We start from the raw sequence: 21,877 nt of genomic DNA on the forward strand, positions 1-21,877 counted from the left end.
ATTTCTTTTATAGTTTGTTCTGCCAAACACGGAAACCTGAGTAGTATGAAGAAGGAGAAAAGGAAAAGTTTTCTATCCTACTCTAACCTACGTAGGGAACATTCATTTCTGACAGGATCATAGAAGTGCCTACATATCCCACATTAGGAGTAATTTTAAAGGTATAATGTGCCCTAACAATAACAATGATTTTAAAATATTCCTAATGTATCATTTCTTTGTGTATAGTTCACTGCAACCTAGATTTGTATAAAGTTTAACTTATATTAAAATGAGATAAATACAAATTATTTATGTGTTAATAAAATGTTTATAAGCAACAGTACAAGTTATCCAGCTTCCCCTCTCAACTTCGTCTTATGCATGAATGAAGCATGTATCTTGTAAGTAATGCCGCAGCACAAATTAAAATACATACATACATGAATATGTACATCAAGTAGATCTCTCTCTTTCCTAAAATAATACTTCAAGCGTTGGTTAATTAGAAAATTATAATATGGCTTTCCTAAAGCCGATATCTGGAAGGGAAATCTACAAGACAAAGAGGTTTATGGGATGAAATAAAGGTGGTCAGGCTACACTTCCCTGAGTTTCCCTTTCTTTGTCCTCAGTAAATGCACTCTATTAACACAAAATGACATTATTTAGCCCGGCCGTCCCATTTCTCAAGGCATGTACAGCTTGCATTTACTTATCTGTGAAGACAGCAGTGGAGGTGCACCAGAATGCCTTTAGAAAATACTGATGAAGTTTCCTTACCCAACACTATTTCCTTGTCCTCTCCACACATTTTTCTCCTACCAGTTCAGTGAGGCATTTATTGCCACAGGAAAAGAAATACAAAACAGAGCAAAGAAAACAGGAGTCATTATTGTGGCTTCTGAGTTTCAAATTTAGGCTTTTAAAATCAATTTGAAAAGGCAAAATTTTAAAAGCCAGTATCTTTGAGTTGTAAGTGATAGGTTTCTAGGTTTCAGAAGGCTTTAAGTAAAAAGGCTTTGAGTTTCTGCAGTAAGACATGGATTGAAAAAAGAATAGATGAAGAACCAATCCTTATATGACTACATAAGGTTTGCTGGGGAGGCAAGGAGAGGGAATTAAGTAAAACAAAAGTTATAATAGTTAAACTGGCAACAGGCTTCAGTCTTTAACATTTTCCTATAACGAAAAAATGTAGATGAGATCATACTAGCCACACTTATTTACAAGCTCTTCATTACTGAGCCTACTTTCTAAAAACCATCTCATATTATTAAGTGCATATACACATTATTTTCAGTGTACTTCAGATTAATTGCTGTGACATACTGTAATTTAAACTTCCAGGTTAGTTTGCATTACAAATGGTACATGCAATAAACATATGTGAGCCTAACTAATCACCCTCTTCCCCAATTTTTAAATTTTTAACTTTTTTGTTCTTAATATTTTTCCTCAAACACGTGCCCAGATATTGAGTATCAATAACCAGGTATATCTCCAAACATAAAATAACCACATTAACAAGGAGCTGTCCTCGGATTAGGATCTTTCTTTGTATAATGCTCCCTTATTGTTTCTACCCACCTAAAAACCCCTTCCCTTTCTTTCTGTAACAGAACCCAATTATTTTTAGGAAACTTCTATCCCTTATTGCATGTAGTCTTTGTGAGAGCATCGATCAAGGTGTCCTCCACTCCCCAGCTAAGAAAAAGGCAAAGGATCCAAGTTAGACTGATAAAACTCTCTCCTGGAAATGTAAATCTTGAGCAATGTGATACAAAGACACTGGGGGTCTATTAATTTCAATGACTTCACTTCAAAAGGATATAGGATAGTTGCTGCTACTTGGATTGTAAGAAAGTATAATCTAAATGACTTCACTTCAAAAGGATATAGGATAGTTGCTGCTACTTGGATTGTAAGAAAGTATAATCCAAAGTTAAGAAAAAAATGAAAAACTTTTCTGGAGGTCTGACTACCAGATGCCAGTGATTACCCTTCTACTACGTAATGGTTTGGGGGCGGGGGCTGGGGGGAGAGACTGGAAAAAAGACGGCCTTCTTTTCAGAGTAACCTAGTAGAGGAATTCCATTACGTTAATGCACTTGGAGATCAGAAAGGCCTAAAGTCATATTCCAGCTCTGCCATCTATTAGCTATAGAACTAGATCCTGCGCAAGCTAGTTACTAACCTCTTCGAGGTGCCTGGGTTTTTTCAACCACTTTTAGAGTATGATGTGTAAACTGGAGATAAATCACGTAAAATATCTAATAATAAATCTGATAAACAGGAAATCAACCAACACGAGTTACTGTTTCTGCTCAAATATTCTGGTATTTAAAACTTCACCAGACTGCATTATATTATTCATATGGCATTACTCTTAACCCAAAGAATGACAAAATGACAAATTGGGGGGGGGAGGATATCTTACAGATTTGAACAATGAGCTCTTCTACAACTGTATATTAAGCTAAAATCCTGTAAATTTCTCAACAGATAATTTAATTCATTATGCCCACCTGGTATGGACACAGAAACACATTTCTAAAAATCTGTGATCAATAACCAATCTTTCTATGAAATGAACATTTTGTAATTCAAATATCACCAACAATATTTCAATAGTTCAAGTATCACCAACATTAAAACAGCTCAGTAAGCAGGAAAAATTATCCAATCGCGCTATTAACTGAGTTGCACTTTTCTTGCAAAAATAAATTTATCTTTATTTTTTTTTAAGATTTTATTTATTTGTCAGAGAGAGAGAGAGAGAGAGAGAGCACAAGCAGGGGAGTGGCAGGCAGAGGGAGAAGCAGGCTCCCTGCATGTGGGACTCGATCCCAGGACCCCAGGATCATGACCTGAGCCAAAGGCAGACACTTAACTGATTGAGCCACCCAGGCACCCAAAAAGCTTAATTTTTTAAAGCAAGTTACAGAACTTTAATTTATTTGAGATAGAGACAGAGAGCACAAGCAGAGCGGGGAGGGGCGGGGGCAGAGGTAAAAGGAGAAGCAGACTCTCCACTGAGCAGGGAGGCCAACACAGGGCTCGATCCCAGGACCCTGGGATCATGACCTGAGCCAAAGGCAGAGGCTTAACCGACTGAGCCACCCAGGTGTCCAGCAAAAATAAATTTACTGATAAGAGAACTTTGTCTTGTTTATTTTTTCCCCAGATGCAGAACTTTATTATCTCTTCTACCCCTCTCCCATTCCATAGCAACTACTAATCTTTCTGCCTATATGAATTTGCCTATTTGCCATTTTATATAAATGGAATCATATAATATGTAGTTTTTTGTATTTGAGTTCTTTTATTTAGCATAATGTTTTCAAGGTTCATCCAGGTTGCAGCACATATCAGTACTTCATTACTTGTTATGAGTACATATTACATTTATGGATATTCCGCATTTTATTTATCCATTCATCCACTGATGGACATTTAGACTGTTTCCTCCTTTTGGCTATTATGAAAAATGCTTCTATAAACAGTTATGTACAAAAAATTCATATATACCTATGTAAACAAAACATTTACCAATATCGTAATCTAAACAAAAAAGAGTTGGTCTTTTCAACAAACGATGCTGGGACAACTGGCTATCCACATGCAAAAGAATAAAGTGGACCTGGACTTCACACTAACATAAAAATTAACTCAAACCTAACTAAACGTAAGGGCTAACTAAAACTATAAAACTCTTAAAACAGAGGAGTATATGCTTATGACCTTGGGTTAGGCAGTGGTTTTGCAAATAGAACACCAAAGGACAGGTGACAAAAGAAATAACAGATAAACTAGACTACATCAGAATTTTAAAAAATCTTTCATGCCTAGAAGCCAGACATTGTTATCTATCTGGTATCTAACAACAATAAAACAATATCTACATTGTTCTTGGCACTTGGCCCACCAGATATTGTTCTTGGCACTTTACATATATTAGCTCATTTAATCCTCACAACAACTCCATGAAATAAGTATTACTCCATTTCATAAATTAGAAAAACAAAATACAGAGAGTTAAGGTCATACATCTACAAAGTAATTAACAGGGATTCAAATTCAAGCAGTGTGATTCCAAAGGCATTTCTTACCACTATTGAATACTGACTAAAAAATAATTTCACGGTTAGTTTGCCTGCATATGTATACTATAAGATACGTGGACACTCTCCTCCCCTAGTAAGTTAAGAACTCTTAAGTAGTGCCTTTTCCCAAAACACTTGTGCACGTACACTTAGCTTTCAAACAATTAATGCAATCCTACACTTCACTGTCATCATCCCTCTTTGCCTTTGGTTCCAGACCACTTGTCCTATATTAATTAAAATGCTATATTGAAAAACTGTTGCAATAGTAGTCTTGGGCACTGCTTTGCTACCAGCACTCACATCCCTATGTTTTAGCAGGGGTCTATGACAATAACACATCCCATTCTCATCGTCAGGTTGTTCCAGATTCATTTTGGGCCCTGAGAAGCCTACCTTTATCCCAGGGAGAGCTAACTGTCCCTCCAGGTGTATACTTAGAAACTGTTTTTCAAACTTTTGTGACTGTAGCCCATAGCAAGAAACATTTCTCACTGACATAGTGAGAAAAGTATACAGATATGTACCCAAGTAAAACCAAAGCTTAGTATACTTACTTTTTGGCAAATACAGTCATACGTTACTATTTTCTTTCTCTTTTTTTGATACTAGTCACAACCCAGTTGATTTCAAGACCAACATGTTAAAATCTGCAATTTGACAAACACTGAACTTAAAATACATACATTAATAAAATTACCAGATTTTCCACAAAAAACATTTATATTCCCATCCACTAGCCCTCAATATATATTTGCTAAACTGAAATGAAAAAAAAAAAAAAGTACCTGTTACTCCTTAAACTAAGCTTATTAGTAAATTTCACAGTCACACATGTTCAGCAGCCTGTCTTTTCTCCGAGGGGAATAGACAAATAGTAGGCTGGGATGAAAAACAGGTATACATTTATTTACCAAGACTAGAACTTACTATGTCTAGACTCCATCTCAAAAAATGTGGGAGCTGTGATCCTTGGCATTTAAAGTCATAATGCAAACTGCTGTCCTATCACACACACGCAGGCACACACACACATAAACACAACATATACATTTTTTTTAATTATGAAGGAAGACAGGCAGAAATCCAAAACTCTACATATTCTTGACTACCGACTTTCTTCCGTATATTAAGAACAGGAAGTCTAGTCCCCGTTGTGTTTTTGTTTTTTTTCCTTCCCTCTGTGACCTTACTGGTAAAAAATGGTCATCCTGGTTAGGGAGGAGAAAGTAAATGGAAGTTCCAGAATGTTAGCAGACTCCCAAATGAAAGATTAAAAAGGTATGGCAAGCACAGTGCTAAGTTCTTAGTAGGTGGTCAATTAAATGTCCACTGGATAAATGAATCAAGTACATGCTCTTGAAATTTGTCCTGCCATCCACAGTCATATTTAACTAGGATTTAAACCATAAAGACTTGGAAATTAAAACCAAATTCCAAAGAAGTTGACCAAAGATACACAACCAGTCAGTAGCAATGCTGAGTCCATTATTCAATTCACAGTTTTCTTCTCTGCTCCATTGCCATCCCAAAATAAAAAGCCTACATCCTTAGGTAGAGATGATAAAGTGGGTATTAAGACACCTGTATAATTGGAAACAAATTCCATGTTCATTTATCAACTCTGAATGTAAGATAATTTGTATATTACATGAATAAAGGATTTACAAAATTTGCTTTCTAAAGTGGCAAGAGGAATAAACGACAGAAACAAAATCTTTTTGATTTAATTAAGGTTGTAATGGACTCCAAAAAATTACAAATTAAACATATGTTTAAAAACAAAACCAAAACTTTAAAATATAATTTAAGCCACCAGTCTCCTGTGGCTTTGTGTATGCACAAAGCAGAGACCTCAATGCCAGGAAAATAGCCAAAATTACAAACCTATTCAACATGGCAGGAGATCTGCTCACATTTTGAAATCTTGATACACAAAGCATTTCTGACTTAACAAGCTGTGAGATATAAAAAAAAATCATAGTAAAGTGTCAGTTATTTTTAGAAAATAGAGCTAGAATATGAACCAGATTTTACTGAAGGTTTTAAATTGAGATACTATGAGCAAAATAAATTTAAACACAGGCTTTGTTTTTATACTATTGTTTTAGAATACAAAGAGTTTCTGACATCAAATAAAGAATATTTGTTCTTTTAATTTACAGACACTTAGATGAATAAATCTGTAAGAAGAGATTTAATTTTCTCGTTGGCTAAAAGAGGTAATGATAATAAAATAAGGACCTGGATCCTAAACCCATTTTACAAAGAGCCTACAGAGAATGGGGAGACCTGGGTGAATCAGTTGGTTAAACATCTGCCTTCGGCTCAGGTCATGATCCCAGGGTCCTAGGATGGAGCCCGCATTGGGCTTCCTGCTCAGCGGGATCTCCCTCTCCCTCTGCCTGCCGCTCCCCCTGCTTGTGCTCTCTCTCTCTGACAAACAAATAAATAAAAACTTAAAAAAAAAAAAGTCAGTTGTAAAACATCCAGAGAAACATAAAAAAAAAAAGAGCCTACAGAATGATACTTCGGCAGTAAAAATATCACCTAACACCTGGATTTCCAAATAATGTGCCCAAAAAATGCTAACTAATGATACTTCTTGGAGGAAATAAAAATGAAAAAATCTCATTATAACAGTAACAAAAAAAGCTTTACTCAAATACATTTCTGAGCTAATGAATATCACGAAATAACTTCAGGCAGAAACTTAATAAGACCCCAAACATTTATTTCAATAGGAAGTCCCCATATTTTGTGCTTTAAGACCATCATTAGTCCGGCATTCAAGCTCCTCTAGGATCTGGCACTCTTCTGCCTAGCTATACTGCCCCCTTAACTGACCCACTGATAAAACAAAACTAATCAGGAAACAACACACTAGGCATTTACTCCCATCAGAGCATTTACTCATTCTAGCCTCTCTACCAGGAGTGTCCTATCAAATTCCCTTGTGTACTTGAAAACTTGGCCTACTTTGATAGCACTTGTCAAAAGGAGACTGATCTCTTCCTCCCCTAAAATCCCACAGACCACGCACTCTATACCATTCACTAGAAATGTATTTACTTTCTTGGGCTTTGTTTCTTTGTTTTTAAACTTGGGAAGCTTTCTTTTTCCCCTGCCAGGCTCCAAATGCCAAGTATTACAGGGATATACATAGTGAGAAGCAGTATTTCCCCATAATTGGAGTATAAGCCATATCATCTGGATTGAATCCTGACTTCTCTTTATGATTTCTTTCAGTTTTGTCAACAGGAAAATGGGAATTATAACAGTACCTAAGTCACAAGTCTATGAGGAGGACTTAAATGATTTTTTACACATGAATGAATATACCTAAACCACTAACAAAAGTATGTGGCAAACAGTAGTAAATTCTATACTAAGTATTAGCTATTATTAATATTACTATTACTACCACCATCATTCTCCACAGCACCTAAGAGTACCTTATATATACAAGAACTCAATAAATACTTGAATGAAACATTTAATATTCAAATAATTTTTAAAGACTCCCTCATGGAATAAAAGGAGGCTCAGAGTCCAAAAGATCAAATCCAAAAGAAAGGCCCGGTAGAAGAAAAGAATTCAACTCCCCAAACTACTTAAACTTCATGAACAAATTAAGAAAAAGTCAAAGTATTTAAATTAATCCAAATGAACCAAGTGTTTTATTTTTTTTCTTATAAAAATGGAAAAGACACATTGTATGAAAAAACTTGATAGTTTCTGTATAGGAAATTTATCTCAAAAATGGCTATTTCTAAAATGCCATCTTAATTTCTAATCTATCAACAACATATTAATTAATTCTATGTTTAATTTACTTACATTTCCAGTCTCTATATTATCCACTTAAGTAGGAAGCTTCATCATTTACCATCTCACCTTGAAAAACAGAACTGAATTTTATTTACTCCACAAAGGTAATCCCTAACTTTAACGCTCAGAGATTCATTAACAGATTCATATTTACTTTATTGATATCCTTTACAATTTTACATTTTGACTATCTGCCTCTTCATTCTTCATCAGCCTAAAGAGATATTTCTAGTCATTATAATTTTGCCCTCACAGGAAAGCTGATTCAGTTTTCTTGATTTATGCTAGCTGCTTGTTTCTACATCTCCAGTTCCTTTGTGTTGACCCATGTCTACAATAGGTCATAAATTATGGAAAATAAATAACCTCTTATCCATAGATACCGGGATACCACAGCACAGTCAAGTGAGCCTAATAACTGACTGATCTGTACTTCAAAGACACAATGTTACTTTCAAATAAGATTGGTTTCTATTATAGTAAGTCTCATCAAGGGATAAGGAACCTATTTGGACTGCCAAGAATGTGCCTGATTCAGACCTTAAGCAAGATTCCTAAAGACCATTTATGAAATTGTAAGAGAAACAAAAAGCTTATGTTTTAGTAATAACCACATCAATAACCATGCCTTACTCTCACATAAGCTTTAGCTTATTTCTTATTATCTGCATATCTCATACAGAAATGGAGTCCATAGTAAGTTCAGTCAAAGACTGTCAAGCTTAACACTGGGAATTTAAATTTCCCAAGCCCAGGTTTTCTGGTTTATCACCATCAACAAACAGATGTTGTAATAGCTCAGAGAAAACACAGTTTGTCTTGTTTTACAGTTTAATTACTGATTAGCAAATACTGTGACATTTGAACAGTCACCATTCATTCACGTTGCTTCCTGTTTAAAGAAATCCTTACCAGAAAAGGAATGATGAAAACATAGGAAAAAGGAGAGTTTATGAACATATGAAGAATTGAAAAATTAAAAAACAAAACAAAAAACCTCTGGGTGGTAAGATTATGAGAAATTTTTATTTTCTTTCTATGCTTTTAGATATTTCCCCAAATGTTTAAAATATGTATACATACTTTATATAGAGAAATTTTATTGAGAGCAACTCTGTAAGAGAAAGTACACTATATGTTAACATGATCTTCATATAGTTTTCCCAAAATCTGAAAAGTAAGTTTTTACTAACAACAGAATACTATAGGATATTCTATGTTACAGCTGTTCAGGGCCTAAAATAGTGTCTAGCAGACACAATAAATTAATAAATTTTTGCTGAATACCTTAACATTTTCTAATCCTAATGGAACTGAATACTAAAAAAAAAAAATGTTATCAGAATACAAACTATATTTTAAATAAAGCAGGCTACATATGCTCAGGAAAATCATGACTTCCTTTTTTGCTTCATAAATAAAAGTTTGGGTTAAACCACGAAATGAGTGTATAATATCACGCAGTAATTCAAATTAACGTGGCTTAAAAATGAAATCACCTAGCTAAGAGATTTTTCTTAAGGTTCAATTTTTTTCTAGAACAACTACCAACCAGTGTGTTTTTAGATTAGTTTAAGAAAAATTTTAAAAGGGCAGCTTTATTAACATGTAATTATTTTTATGAACACCCAGGCAGTACCTTCCAAACGATTTACATGAATGCTGGGTGCTTTTCTGGTTTTTACAAACTATTTACTATTATTTTTTCTGGTATGTAAAAATTACCGTCATTGTTTTTATCAATTTTTATGAAATACCTGTAGGAGACAATGTAGTTTAATGTTAATCAGCTAAAATACCTATTAAATGAAAAATATTAATATAAAAATTGTTCGTCTTTATTGCCATCTTTAAGTGTTCTAAAATGTAAGCAGAGCTTTTACTATAAATTTACTTTGTGGTGGCAAAAGCTACATGGTAACTGGCAGCAGCTGAAACATACAGGTGCAGAGACACATATTTGATTTCTCTGTGTAAATTAAAGGAAACACGTAAGTTTTCCAAATTAAGAAAAACATTACTTTTTAGGTGCTAACATGACTCTAGATAGCTGTAAAAGCGGATTAATTCATTTTCGCAGTTAAAAGAAAGAGGATTTTCACATAGAAGATGGAGTCAGAGTCCGAGTCTGAGTCCGATGTGATCTGAAGCAGTACTAATCTGCACAGAGAAAACAATCAGGGACGACTACAAAGCTAGCTACTCAGAAGGCTCCATTTGCCCCTTACTAACATTCCAGGGCAACTAAACAACATACTGCAATATTTAAAGGACAATCCAGGACCTGTTTAAACTAGAGAACCGCCCAGCCACATGCAAAACATACCAACAGAGGCTTCACAGCAAGGGATGGTATTACCTCGTTTATGTAATTCCCTCAAGGGAATACAGTCTCCTCCCCCGTCATAAGGCAAATAGGGATCAGAAGAAGCATCCATGATGAGAATTTTTAAAAAGAAGAAAAAGAAAAAGAAAAGCTCGCTAGCTTAAAAAAACACTGCCATTTCTTCCACCCCTGCGGCAGCAGGCGAGGGAGATGCCATATTTGATGAGGGTTAGAACTGTATGTAGTTCGACTCGCTGAAGCAACTGGGTTCTTCCACAGTGGATGATGTCATCAAAGGGAAATTATTGCAGCCTGGTTGCTAGTGGCTACAATCTAGCAAGGCTTAGAGGCGGAACAGCCTTCTTAATCAGGTCCTGCTACGTATGATGATGACTAAGCTCCAAGTATAACAGACAAAACTGGTTTGAGAATTTTAAAGCACTCACAATACAGCTTCTATAACATCGGTGGCAACTATAGCAAAACAATAAAAACATTCTTTTCCATTTCAAGATAAACATAAGGGACACAAAGTAATACGGAGATGTGAAAAGTAAATACTGGATGTAGACAATGCCCCTTTTCATTTCTGATACAGAAAAATGGGAGGAACATACTAGTAAGAGTATATGCTTTTATAATAGAAATTTACTTATTTTTATATACATGCCAAAGGCTTCAAGAGACTTGGTTTTAAAAGTCTATTCTTAATGATCTGAAATGTACTACAGACTTCTGTGGATTAAAAAATTTAGTAACTGACAGTTGAATAGTGTTTTATCCCCCTAATCCTCTCCAGCAGCCTCTTGTTTCCTTCCTTTAAGGAACTAGCTAGTAAGACATTCTAGCTTTTGAGAAAAAAACTTATCAACATACCAAGTAATTTAGCTATTATTTGTGAAACTATGCAAAAAAGATCTACTAAGGAGATTTTTCTCTCCTACCTTCCTACTTTTCCCGACTCACAAAGATTCTGTGCTTCAGGGGGAAAAAAAAAGGCTTTTAGTAAAATGTGTCTCAAAGTGTAAATAGGTTTAATAAAGTTTTATACTTCAAAAAGTTTGAACCTCAGAGAAAGCTAGCCCTTCTTATAAAATCTCACTTGAGATTTGGGAAAAGGGATTCTAGGAAAGAAATATAGGCTAGATAAAAGACTACAATTAGAATATTCTATCTAATTCTGATTTTGGCTATTAATATTTACTATAAGACTGTGGGTGGGGTTTTTTTTGTTTTGTTTTCTGTATTTTTCAAATTTTGATTTTTTTAAACAAGTAAAGTTTTGACAATGAGCTAAATGTCTTCCTTTGTCATCCTTTGGTATGTAAATTCTACTATTATAAGACTTTTTAAAAATATATGCCATATAGCATTCATGAATAACTTAGTTTTTATTACACAATTGTTCCACGCCTTTATGTAAAATAAAAATCTATCTGTAAGTTTTCCTGGTATTTGTAGGCACTCACTTAACTTGTTTCTCCTGATTCACAACTTAGTCTTAAAGGAAAAATGAAAATTAGAGCTAGCTAGCATTAACTAGAGGAGGAAGAATACCTTCCCTATAAAATATACTGACCATGTTGCATAAGTAACTTTTGTAATGTAAGTACAAAATTTTGAATTATTTTTAAGAAACAGAACTTTTGTATATATATATAAGAATATATAATATATAAATTCTATAAAGTCTAGAATGAGACACACCAAACTCTTAATAATCGTTATCAATAAGGAAGGAAAGAGGTAGAAGTGGGGAGGATCATGGTACATTTGGTTTTTACTTTATGTAGTTCCACAGTTTTAATTTTTAAACAAATATGTTACTTACTGTTGAAATTTTTAATAATTATGCTACTTTTGTAATAAATCTAAAGGTTAAAAAAATTTTCAAAAGTAAACAAATCTCTCATGTTTAAGGGGTCCATGGCTGCACTTTTGTTTAAAGTAAAAGAATTATACTCAGGCTAAAGGACTTTAGAAAAGGACAAGGTAGATTGGAAGGTGTGGCAAAAGAGGACTTTGACACAGACTAGGCATTATCAGATTAATAAACTGAATTACAGTCAGCATGGGGCTCAAGTGGAAAGAGAACAAAAGACAAATTTAAGAATTCACAGGCACAGGTGGGGGGGTTCCACAGGGGGATGATACTCTGAATGGAACATCTGAAGAACAAAAACACTAAAGTGGCAACACAAAAAAGGACTTAAAAATTCAGAAGGGGAAGATATTCCTACTTCCAAATGCACCTTCGATTCTAACCTCAACTTGATGTGGGATTCCAGATAAACCATAACCTCTCTGAGGTGTGTAAATCAGGGAGGTAGAACAGATGACTACACTTTTCTAACTATACACATATAACTACAGTATTACAATGTTCAATCTTTAAGTCCCTTCTACCACACATGATCCAAGAAATCTACAACATTAGAAGTACTTAAAAAAAAAAATGGGGGCACCTGGATGGCTCAGTTGGTTAAGTGTCTGTCTTCAGCTCAGGTCACGGTCTCAGGGTCCTGGGATGGAGCCTGCCTTGAGCCCCATGTGGGGTTCTCTGCTCAGCGGGGAGTCTGCTTCTCCCTCTCCCTCTGTGCTCTGTCCCCCTCTCATGCTTTCTCAAATAAAAATAAATAAAATCTTTAAAGAAAAAAATGTTTTTTGCCTTTATATCTAACTACCAATTTACAGGAAGCACAGGAAACAGAGAAACATGTTAAATGACAGCTCAGGAACATAATCAGGAAACCCTAACTGGAAAACAAATGACCTAATTTCTTCAACAACTATATAGTAAGAAAAAAAAAGGGAAGGGGGGAAATCTACAGAATTAAAACAAAGCAAAACAAAAGACTTAAAAGATATATCTATCTCAAAGTACAATTTTTTATGAAACAATTGGAGAAATGGAAAATAAACGACATGTGATTTTAAGCAATCATATTTTAGATGTGATAATAGCCTTTAAAAGAATTCTTATCTTCTAGAGATACATAATGAAATATATAACTGTACAAGAGCTAAAAAGGGTAAAAACAGATTTTATTCAGGACTACTGCAAAAGGGAAAAAGAGATCTCAATACAGAATGTGGCTCAATTCCCAATACAACAAGAAACACTGGGAATTTATAGCCAAGGAGAAGGGGTTGGGGGTGTTGAGTGGATGGAAAATTACTAAGAGGAAACATCTGGGGTAAGGGGGATTCTGGCTAAACAGATCTAACAGAGTTCTTGAAGGCAGCCCAGGGTGATAGGATATCACCAGGAGGATGGTCGGGGGCTAAGGAACCCAAGGGTGTTAAGGGTACAGGATCCTGGCTAAACCAATTTGACCAAGATTATTGCCAAAACGGAGCAATACAAAAACAGACTCACAAGACCAAAGTTGTGACCCAGTTGGGAAGAGAATCCAGATGAGCCTGACTAAAGTTTGATCAAGATGAGACTCTATCAGTATAATATCTATCTACCTAAAATGATATGATGCTTCAGATGTATTTCAAAATAATAGAAAGAAGATGAAACAAAATTAGCCATGAATTGATAATTATTTAAGTGTTGAGAACAAAAAGGTAATCTCTTCCCTGTACCTTTGGATATGTTCTAAATTTTCTATAATAAAAAGATACTTTTTAATGACATGCTTATAAATAAAATCACTTATATGAGATAAACATTAACAAAAATTACATCCTTTACTCCTCAAACTGAATATATTACTACTAGAAGTATCAGATTAACTTTAGTTTATATTCCATTAAGTATAGCTGCTTTACATTTATATTTGACACACTACATGACATTAAACTTTGTCAATTCTCCTCCCTGAGCAAAAGCATCAGGAGGAAAAAAAAAGGTAGCAAAGCTTTCAAGAAAGACAATCAGTTCAAGCTACACAGGTAGCTGCAAAGTTACTGCAGGACAAAAGAAAGAGAACGTGGAAATTCTTCAGAAATGACAAGCCAGAAAATAAACTGAAAAAACACAGAATGCTTTTGCAATATTCATACCTCACAAACATAAAATGTTATAGTTCTCAACACGGCTATCTGGTTACCCAAATAATATATCTTAAGATTAAAAACACGAAGAAAAGTTTCTTTCATAAATATCACACAATGATCATTTTTCAAAATCAGAACAAAAAATACAAAAAAAAAAAGAAAGAAAGAACCAAAATGGCCAATATTTTTAATGTCTAAGCAATTCCTTTGCAAGAAATTTGTCAAGGGTTGGGGCACCTGGGTGGCTCAGTTGTTAAGCGTCTGCCTTCGACTCAGGTCATGATCCCAGGGTCCTGGGCTTGAGCCCCACATCGCCTGCTTCTCCCTCTCCCAACCCCCCTGCTTGTGTTCCCTCTCTCGCTGTCTCTCTGTCAAAAAATAAGTAAAATCTTTAAAAAAAAAAGAAAGAAATTTGTCAAGGGCTGCCTGGGTAGCAGAGTCGATTAAGCGTCTGACTCTTGGTTTCAGCTTAGGTCCTGACCTCAGGGTCCTGGGATCGAGCCCCACATCGGGCTCCACAGTCAGCACAGAGTCCACTTGAGATTCTCTCTCCCTCTCCCTCTGCCCCTCCCCCCAGTCATGTTTTCTCTCTCTCTCTCTAAAACACATAAATCTTAAAAAAAAAAAAAAAAGAAATTTGTCAAATATCCTCATGCATGTACACAAACTGATACAAAGACGGAGTAAAAGACTATTTTAAGAGTTCTAAGTTTTAGAAATACAGAAACGCAAATATAACAATATTTACATTAAGTGTAAATACACTAAAATATTCCATTTAAAAGATAAACACTATCTCATTGGATGTTTAAAAGCCAACTATGTAATTATGAGAATATCAGCTAAAACATACCAATGCAGAAAGGCTGAGAGTAAAAGGATTGAAAAAAATGGAGCATGCAAAATCCAAAGAAAACTCGGGAGCTATATTGATATCAAAGGGCATTTTAAAGAAAACGGTATAATTGGAAATAAAAAGAGTCACTTCAAAGTAAAAGTAAGGTGGTTCAATTCACCAGAAGAGATGACCTAATAACATGAAATCAAAGTATAAGCAAAAATTAACAGAATGACAAGAAGTGGTAGTAAGTAAGTCTACAAATACAGTGAAAATTTTTAATGCATTGCTATCACCTGATAGAAACAAACAGGGAGAAAAATCAGTAGGAAAACAAGATATTTCAACAGTAGAATACCAAACTTTATGTGATGGACACACAGGAAAATCATTAACCAAAAGCTTCACATTACTCTTCCATAGCATAGGGGGAACACTGACAAAAAACAGACCTTTTCCTGGGCCACAGTGCAAGTTTCAATTAAATGCCAATCAACACGTCAATATTACACGATGTATATTCTTTGACAACAACGCAATAATGTTCTAAATCAACTTGAAACAACCAGAAATTCCTCATATGTTTGGATATCTGTAAGTCAAAACAGATACCATTATGGAAGTTAGAAATTATTTTTAATTTGTGATAATGATAATAAAGGCCTATGACATGAAGATAAAAATAGTATTGGGAGGAACATTCACATAAATGTATTCACCTGAAAAGAAGCTTAAAATTAAGAAGCTAACATTTCATTTCAATTAGGGGCGAAAAAATGCAGCAAAATAAACCCAAAGAACGTAGAACAAAATGTGATCAGAAACTAATGAAGCAGAAAACAAATACAAATTAAAAAAAAAAACCACAAAGGCTAGCAACGCTAGTCCACTGGGAAGACTGATTGATAAATCTACAGTGATACTGATTAATACGGTGAACAGCCAAGAAGATAAGGAAGGGGAAAAGGAGGGAAGGAGAAGTCAATGAGAGCACAAATAACCACGATGAGGAAGAGAAAAAAGACAAGACTACGGTAACTGCAGGCATTCAGATGACTTTATACCAATACAATTTTTAAGTAAAAAGGTAAATTTTGAAAAAAATACAGTTTATCAAACAGATCTAGAAACAAACAGAAAATCAGAATAGTGCTATAACTATTAAAGAATTCAAAATATAATTTAAAACCTTCCTACAAAGAAAATTCTAAGCCTGGAGTTTCACTGGCAAATTCTACCAAAATTTAGGAAGAAAAAAATGCCAGCCTTTTATTAACCACTCCAGAGACTAGAAAAAGAAGGTATTATCTACAACTCACTTTATGAGAGGAATATAACCTTGATACCAAAATGAGAACAGAATCACAAAGGAAAGCTACCAGCAATCTGTTATGAACAGATGTAAAAATCCTAAACAAAAGTAAACCAAACCCAGCAATTTATATATGAAAGAAAAACCTAAAACAATACACTACTACATCAATGATCAAACTGAGTTTATACAAGGAATGCAAGTTGGGTTAAGCACCTGAAAATCAACTGTTTATTAATAGAAACAAAGGAGATATAAATCAAATGATCATCTCAAAAAATGAAAGGAAAATGATAAATTCAACAAGCATTCATGATTTTAAATTATATATTCTTAAATCAACTAGGAATGGATGTAAACCTGTTTAATCTGATAAAAGATAACACAAAAATTCAGATTAACATCATACTTAAATTTGAAGATGAATACTTAATGGTGAAACTTCAGGATCAGAACAAGACAAAAAATGCCAGCAATCACCATTTCCATTCAACTGTTTACTAGAGGACCTAGCCAGTGCAGTTAAGCAAGAGGGGAAAGGGTAGGGAAAACTATAAAGACTAGGAAGAAACAAAATGGTCACTATTTGCCAATGATACGACTATACACTTAAAAGACATCACAAATAGGTCATTATAATTAGAGTTATGCAAGGTTGATGAATTTTAAAAAATCGATATTCAAAAGCTGTATTTCAAAATATGCCAGCAGATAGAATATTAAATTTAAAAATAAAAATAGCATTAAATACCAATAGCATTATAAAAATAACCTAGGAATGAGTGTAACAAATAATGAAGACAAATAATGACTAAAACTTTATTGGAAAACATTTAAAAAGACTCAAGTATATAGAGGAGCATACCATGTTCAACAATTAGATTCAAACTGAACTACAGACTCAATTAAATGCCAATCAAAAACCTGAAAGAAGACTTTACCTCTGTTTTGACCTTAGTCTGTACTTTCTAACTGATTAAGTTCTTCTTTCCAGTTTAGGCAACCAACCCAATGGGCAAAGCATCCTGTAATGGGAACTCAAACTACCCCTCAAGCAATAATAACTGCCCTGACACCAGCAAGACCCCACATTTTTTTACACCAAGACAATGATCAACCTGACTGACCTTTACGGCCCATGTTGCATGTCCCCATCAACCTTTGTCCCACATTCTCCTTATATAAACCTAGGAGTATTTTCTGCACTTTGTGGAGACAGTCTTTGAAACGTTAGTCCACTATCTTCCTGGCGTTGGCCTCATTGAAATAAACTTTCTTGTTTCAACCATCACTTGTCTCACTGACTTCAAATTTTGTCAGCGGGGAGTGGCCAAACCTGGTCTGTTTGGGACCCCGGGAGCCAGGTGCTCTTGCATCCTTGAGCTCTATTACAAACCCAACAGGCTTTTTTATGACAAATGACACTAAAATTTACGTAGAAATAAAGGCCCTAAAATAATCAAGACAATCTTAAAGATAAAGTGAGAGGACTTGCTTTACCAGATACTGAGACTGTTTTAATTACAGTAACATTATAAACAGAATGCCTTTGGCATACACCTAAAATAAACAAACAAACCAGTCACACAGAATAGAGTCAAGAAATTGATCCTCCCTACATATGCACCTTGATATATAGCAGAGATTACACTATAGAAGAATGAATAAAAAATGATTTTCTTAGTAATTGGCATTAGGACAACTGGCTGTCTATATGGAAAAAAATTAAATACACCCTAATCCATTCACCTACACATACATACACATACACACAGTCATACATACACCACTCAGGTAATTATAGACCTAAAGGCAAATATAGCTCTATAGTGAAAGGCAAATATAGCTCTTACAAAATAATATAGGAAAATATATTCATGATCTCAGGGTAGGGAAATTTTTCTTAAGACACAAAAATCATTAGCCATAAAGCAAAAGATTAATACACAGGACCACATTACAAGTAAGAATATTTGTTCATAATTTGTCCATTAGGAGAATGCTACAGACTGAATGTCTGTTTGTATCCCACCAAATTTTTACGTTGAAAGTTAATCCCCGGGCGTCTGGGTGGCTCAGATAGTTAAGTGTCTGCCTTCGGCTCAGGTCATGATCCCAGGGTCCTGGGATCGAGTCCCACATCGGGCTCCCTGCTCCTTGGGAGCCTGCTTCTCCCTCTGCTTCTCTCTCTCTCTCTCTCTCTGTCTCTCATGAATAAATAAAATATTTTTAAAAAAAAGAATTAAAAAAAAAAAAAGAAAGTTAATCCCCAATGTGATGGTATTTGAAGGTGGGACCTTTGGGAGGTTATTAGGTCATGAGGGTGGTCAGGAATGGGATTAGCGCCCTTTCAAAGAAACTCTAGAGAGTTACCTCAAAGACAGAGCAAAAAGATGGCAGACTATGAACCAGAAGCAACCCCTCCTCACCAGACCCTGAGTCAGCCAATGTCTTGGTCTTGGACTTCCCAGCCTCCAAAACTGTAAGAAATAAACTGTGAGCAATACATAAAAATAAAACTGAAAACCATGTTTGTTGTTTAAGTTACCCTGTCTGTAGTATTTTTGTTATAGCAGCCCAGAGACTACAACAGAAAATGAAACAAGACCCACAGAACAGAAAATATTTATAATAATATAACCAACAAAAGCTTGTATATAGAAAATAAAGAACTTTTACAAATCTCTCAGACACATTAACAGAAAAATGGGCAAATAACTTACATAGGTACTTCAAAAAAATTTTTTAAATAGCCAATTAGCATGAAAAAATGCTCAACCTCCTTAGTGACCAAGGAAATGCAAATCAAAACCACAATCTGAATCCATTACTTAGCCAACAGATGGACAAAATTAAAAGTGTGACAATATCAAGAGGTTGGTGAATGTGGAGCAAAGGAAGCTCTCTCATACATAGCTCACCTGAGTGTAAATGGGAACACCACTATGGAAAACATAACCTATGCTGCAACAAATTCACGCCAAATGAAATTTACGCACATATCCACCAGAATCAATGCAAAATAATCAAAGTAGCACTGTTTGTAACCACCAAAAACTGCTGATAATTCAAAGATCCATCAGTATTAAAGTAAACAGGTAAACTATGGTATATTCGTAAAAAAGAATAATATAGTCCAGAGCAACATGGCAACAAACACCTCCTGCCTGCAATATAAAAGATTCTTGAAAATCACATTGCATAAACACAAGCAAGAAATACATACCATATAATTCCATTTATTTAATAATCTGTAATTTTCCAAAACAGGCAATGCTAAATTATAATTTTAAGGACATATACTTAGATCACCAAAAAAAAAAAAAGTTACAAAGAAAATATTTACCTCTAGGTAAAAGGGCTGATTGTTAAGGTACACGCAGAAGGCTTCTGAAGTATAGTAATGCTTCCTTTTTTAAAGATTGATTGACTGATTGATTTTAGAGAGAGAGAGGGACAGAGAGAGAGCGCATGTATGCGTACACATGCCTATGAGGCGGGGGAGAGGCAGAGGGAGAGAATCAAGCAGACTACCCCCTGAGCCCAAGGCAGGCTGGATCTCATGATCCAGGAGATCATGACCTGAGCTGAAACTAAGAGTTGGATGTTCAACTAACTAAGCCACCCAGTAGCCCCAATACTTTATTTTCTTAATCTGGTTATGCTGCAAAAGTCCCTGCTTTGTGATAACTCACTAAGCTGTAAAATTATGCTTTATGCATTTTTCTGGTATATGTTACCTTTCACAATTCAAAAGTTTTTGAGTTAGAAATTTATCCTATCTTTAATTCTATTAACATCTAATGTGGATTTATATTTATTTTTTTGCTTCCCTACCCTAAACCACTCTAATCTAATCTTATAGTCTCAATCAGTTACAGAAAAGAAGTTTATAAGTATCTACATTGACTTTTATTTGTTCTAAGCACAGCTTCTTCCAAGGAATTTCCTCTAAATGACAGTATGTTGGAACTGTTTAAGATCCATAGACTCCCCATGATTTTATGTATTTACTTCACCATATGATGTTATAGGCTTAGCGCATAACTCCTGAAAGCTTTTTCAAATAGAATTCTTAATTGGACCCACAACACAAAACATGATTAAACCAACTATTTTCTTAACTCTCCCAAGAACAGTTCATAGGTAATACTCTACATGCACAGGAGAAATGTAGTTACTTCATGACATTATGGTGAGAGAGGTAGAGTACACATACAAAACTTATTCCTTGACTGAATTTCAGTTAACTTTCTGTGGACTTTAAAGATTTTATTTATTTATTTGACAGAGCGAGAGACAGCAAGAGAGAGAACACAAACAGGGGGAGTGGGAGAGGGAGAAGCAGGCTTCCCGCCAAGAAGGGAGCCCAATGTGGGGCTCGATCCCAGGACCCTGGGATCATGTCCTGAGCCTACGGCAAATGCTTAACGAATGAGCCACCCAGGAGCCCCTCCAGTGATTTTTTTAAAAGATTTATTTATTTATTATTCTAAGGAGAGTGTGCACAAGTGTGCATATGTGGGGGGGATGGGCAGAGGGAAAGAATCTCAAGCAGGCTCCCACTGAGCTCAGAGCCCAATGCTGGGCTCGATCCTGCAACCCTAGGACCATGACCTGAGCCAAAACAGAGTCGGACACTGAAGTGACTGAGCCACCCAGGCGCCCCTCCAGTGACCTTAGTGATGATAGTCAGTATTTGGCTGGCTTTCCATTGGTATTTTAGGCTATTTTTATCAAGTATTAGTATTATAATACTAAGTTCTTTTTCTTTGTTCATTAGTAACATCTTCAATTACAGCACTTCATAAACTTAGTATGGGTTAGTTTTCCCTAAATGCATTACCTTGCTCTTACACAAACACAGAAATTAGGGAAATCCCTTACTCCACACATATTAGGTAGGTGAAATAGGTTGCTCTGACTGAAGTGACCTGGAGATGCAGGTGCAGAAAATGTTTACAAGGCAGTTGGCAACAGAATACAAAGAGTGTCAAATTTATTAAGAACATGACACTGCTTAGACTAAGTATCACATGAACCTTAGAATTATTTATTTCTAAAAATAATTCTGAGTAGACCATTTAAAGAGTTTTGACCTTTTTCCAATAGACAGCCACTAAATGCTAGTGGTAGTATTTTTTTTCTTTTTTGGTAGTGGTAGTATTTTACTAACTTAATTTTAAGAATTTCTAAAAAACCCTTTACCAGGAAGATTCATGGTATAACCATCTCATCATGCTTTTTTTTAAATTTTATTTTGTTATGTTAGTCACCATACATCATTAGTTTTTTGATGTAGTGTTCCATGATTCATTGTTTGCATATAACACCCAGTGCTCCATTCTGTACTTGCCCTCTTTAATACTCATCATCAGGCTAACCCATCCCTCTACCCCCCTCCCCTCTAGAACCCTCAGTTTGTTTCTCAGAGTCCACAGTCTCTCATGGTTCATCTCCTCCTCCGATTTCCCCCC

General features: G+C 35.1%; 1 protein-coding gene across 5 annotated transcripts in view; it reads right to left on the reverse strand.

Moving 5' to 3' along the window:
- CLCN3 (Cl-/H+ antiporter 3) overlaps positions 1 to 21,877 on the reverse strand; it is a 91,634-nt gene that overhangs the window by 43,045 nt on the left and 26,712 nt on the right. Inside the window, exon 1 of one of the 5 annotated variants that reach the window (XM_088021008.1) lies at positions 10,276 to 10,406. The exons of 2 other annotated variants lie outside the window; for them this stretch is intronic. In XM_088021008.1, coding sequence (XP_087877134.1) covers positions 10,276 to 10,354 — 79 coding nt within the window. In that variant the 5' untranslated portion in view covers positions 10,355 to 10,406. Of the gene's footprint in view, positions 1 to 4,642; positions 4,718 to 10,275; positions 10,407 to 21,877 lie in introns of those variants that run through there. 2 more of the 5 variants (XM_028104349.2, XM_028104350.2) reach the window with 2 other exon arrangements.

Source organism: Eumetopias jubatus, unplaced genomic scaffold (genome assembly GCF_037043125.1).
Source record: "Eumetopias jubatus isolate StellerSeaLion01/CBP00866 unplaced genomic scaffold, mEumJub1_p1.0 scaffold_2, whole genome shotgun sequence".
NCBI classification, from domain to species: Eukaryota; Metazoa; Chordata; class Mammalia; order Carnivora; family Otariidae; genus Eumetopias; species Eumetopias jubatus.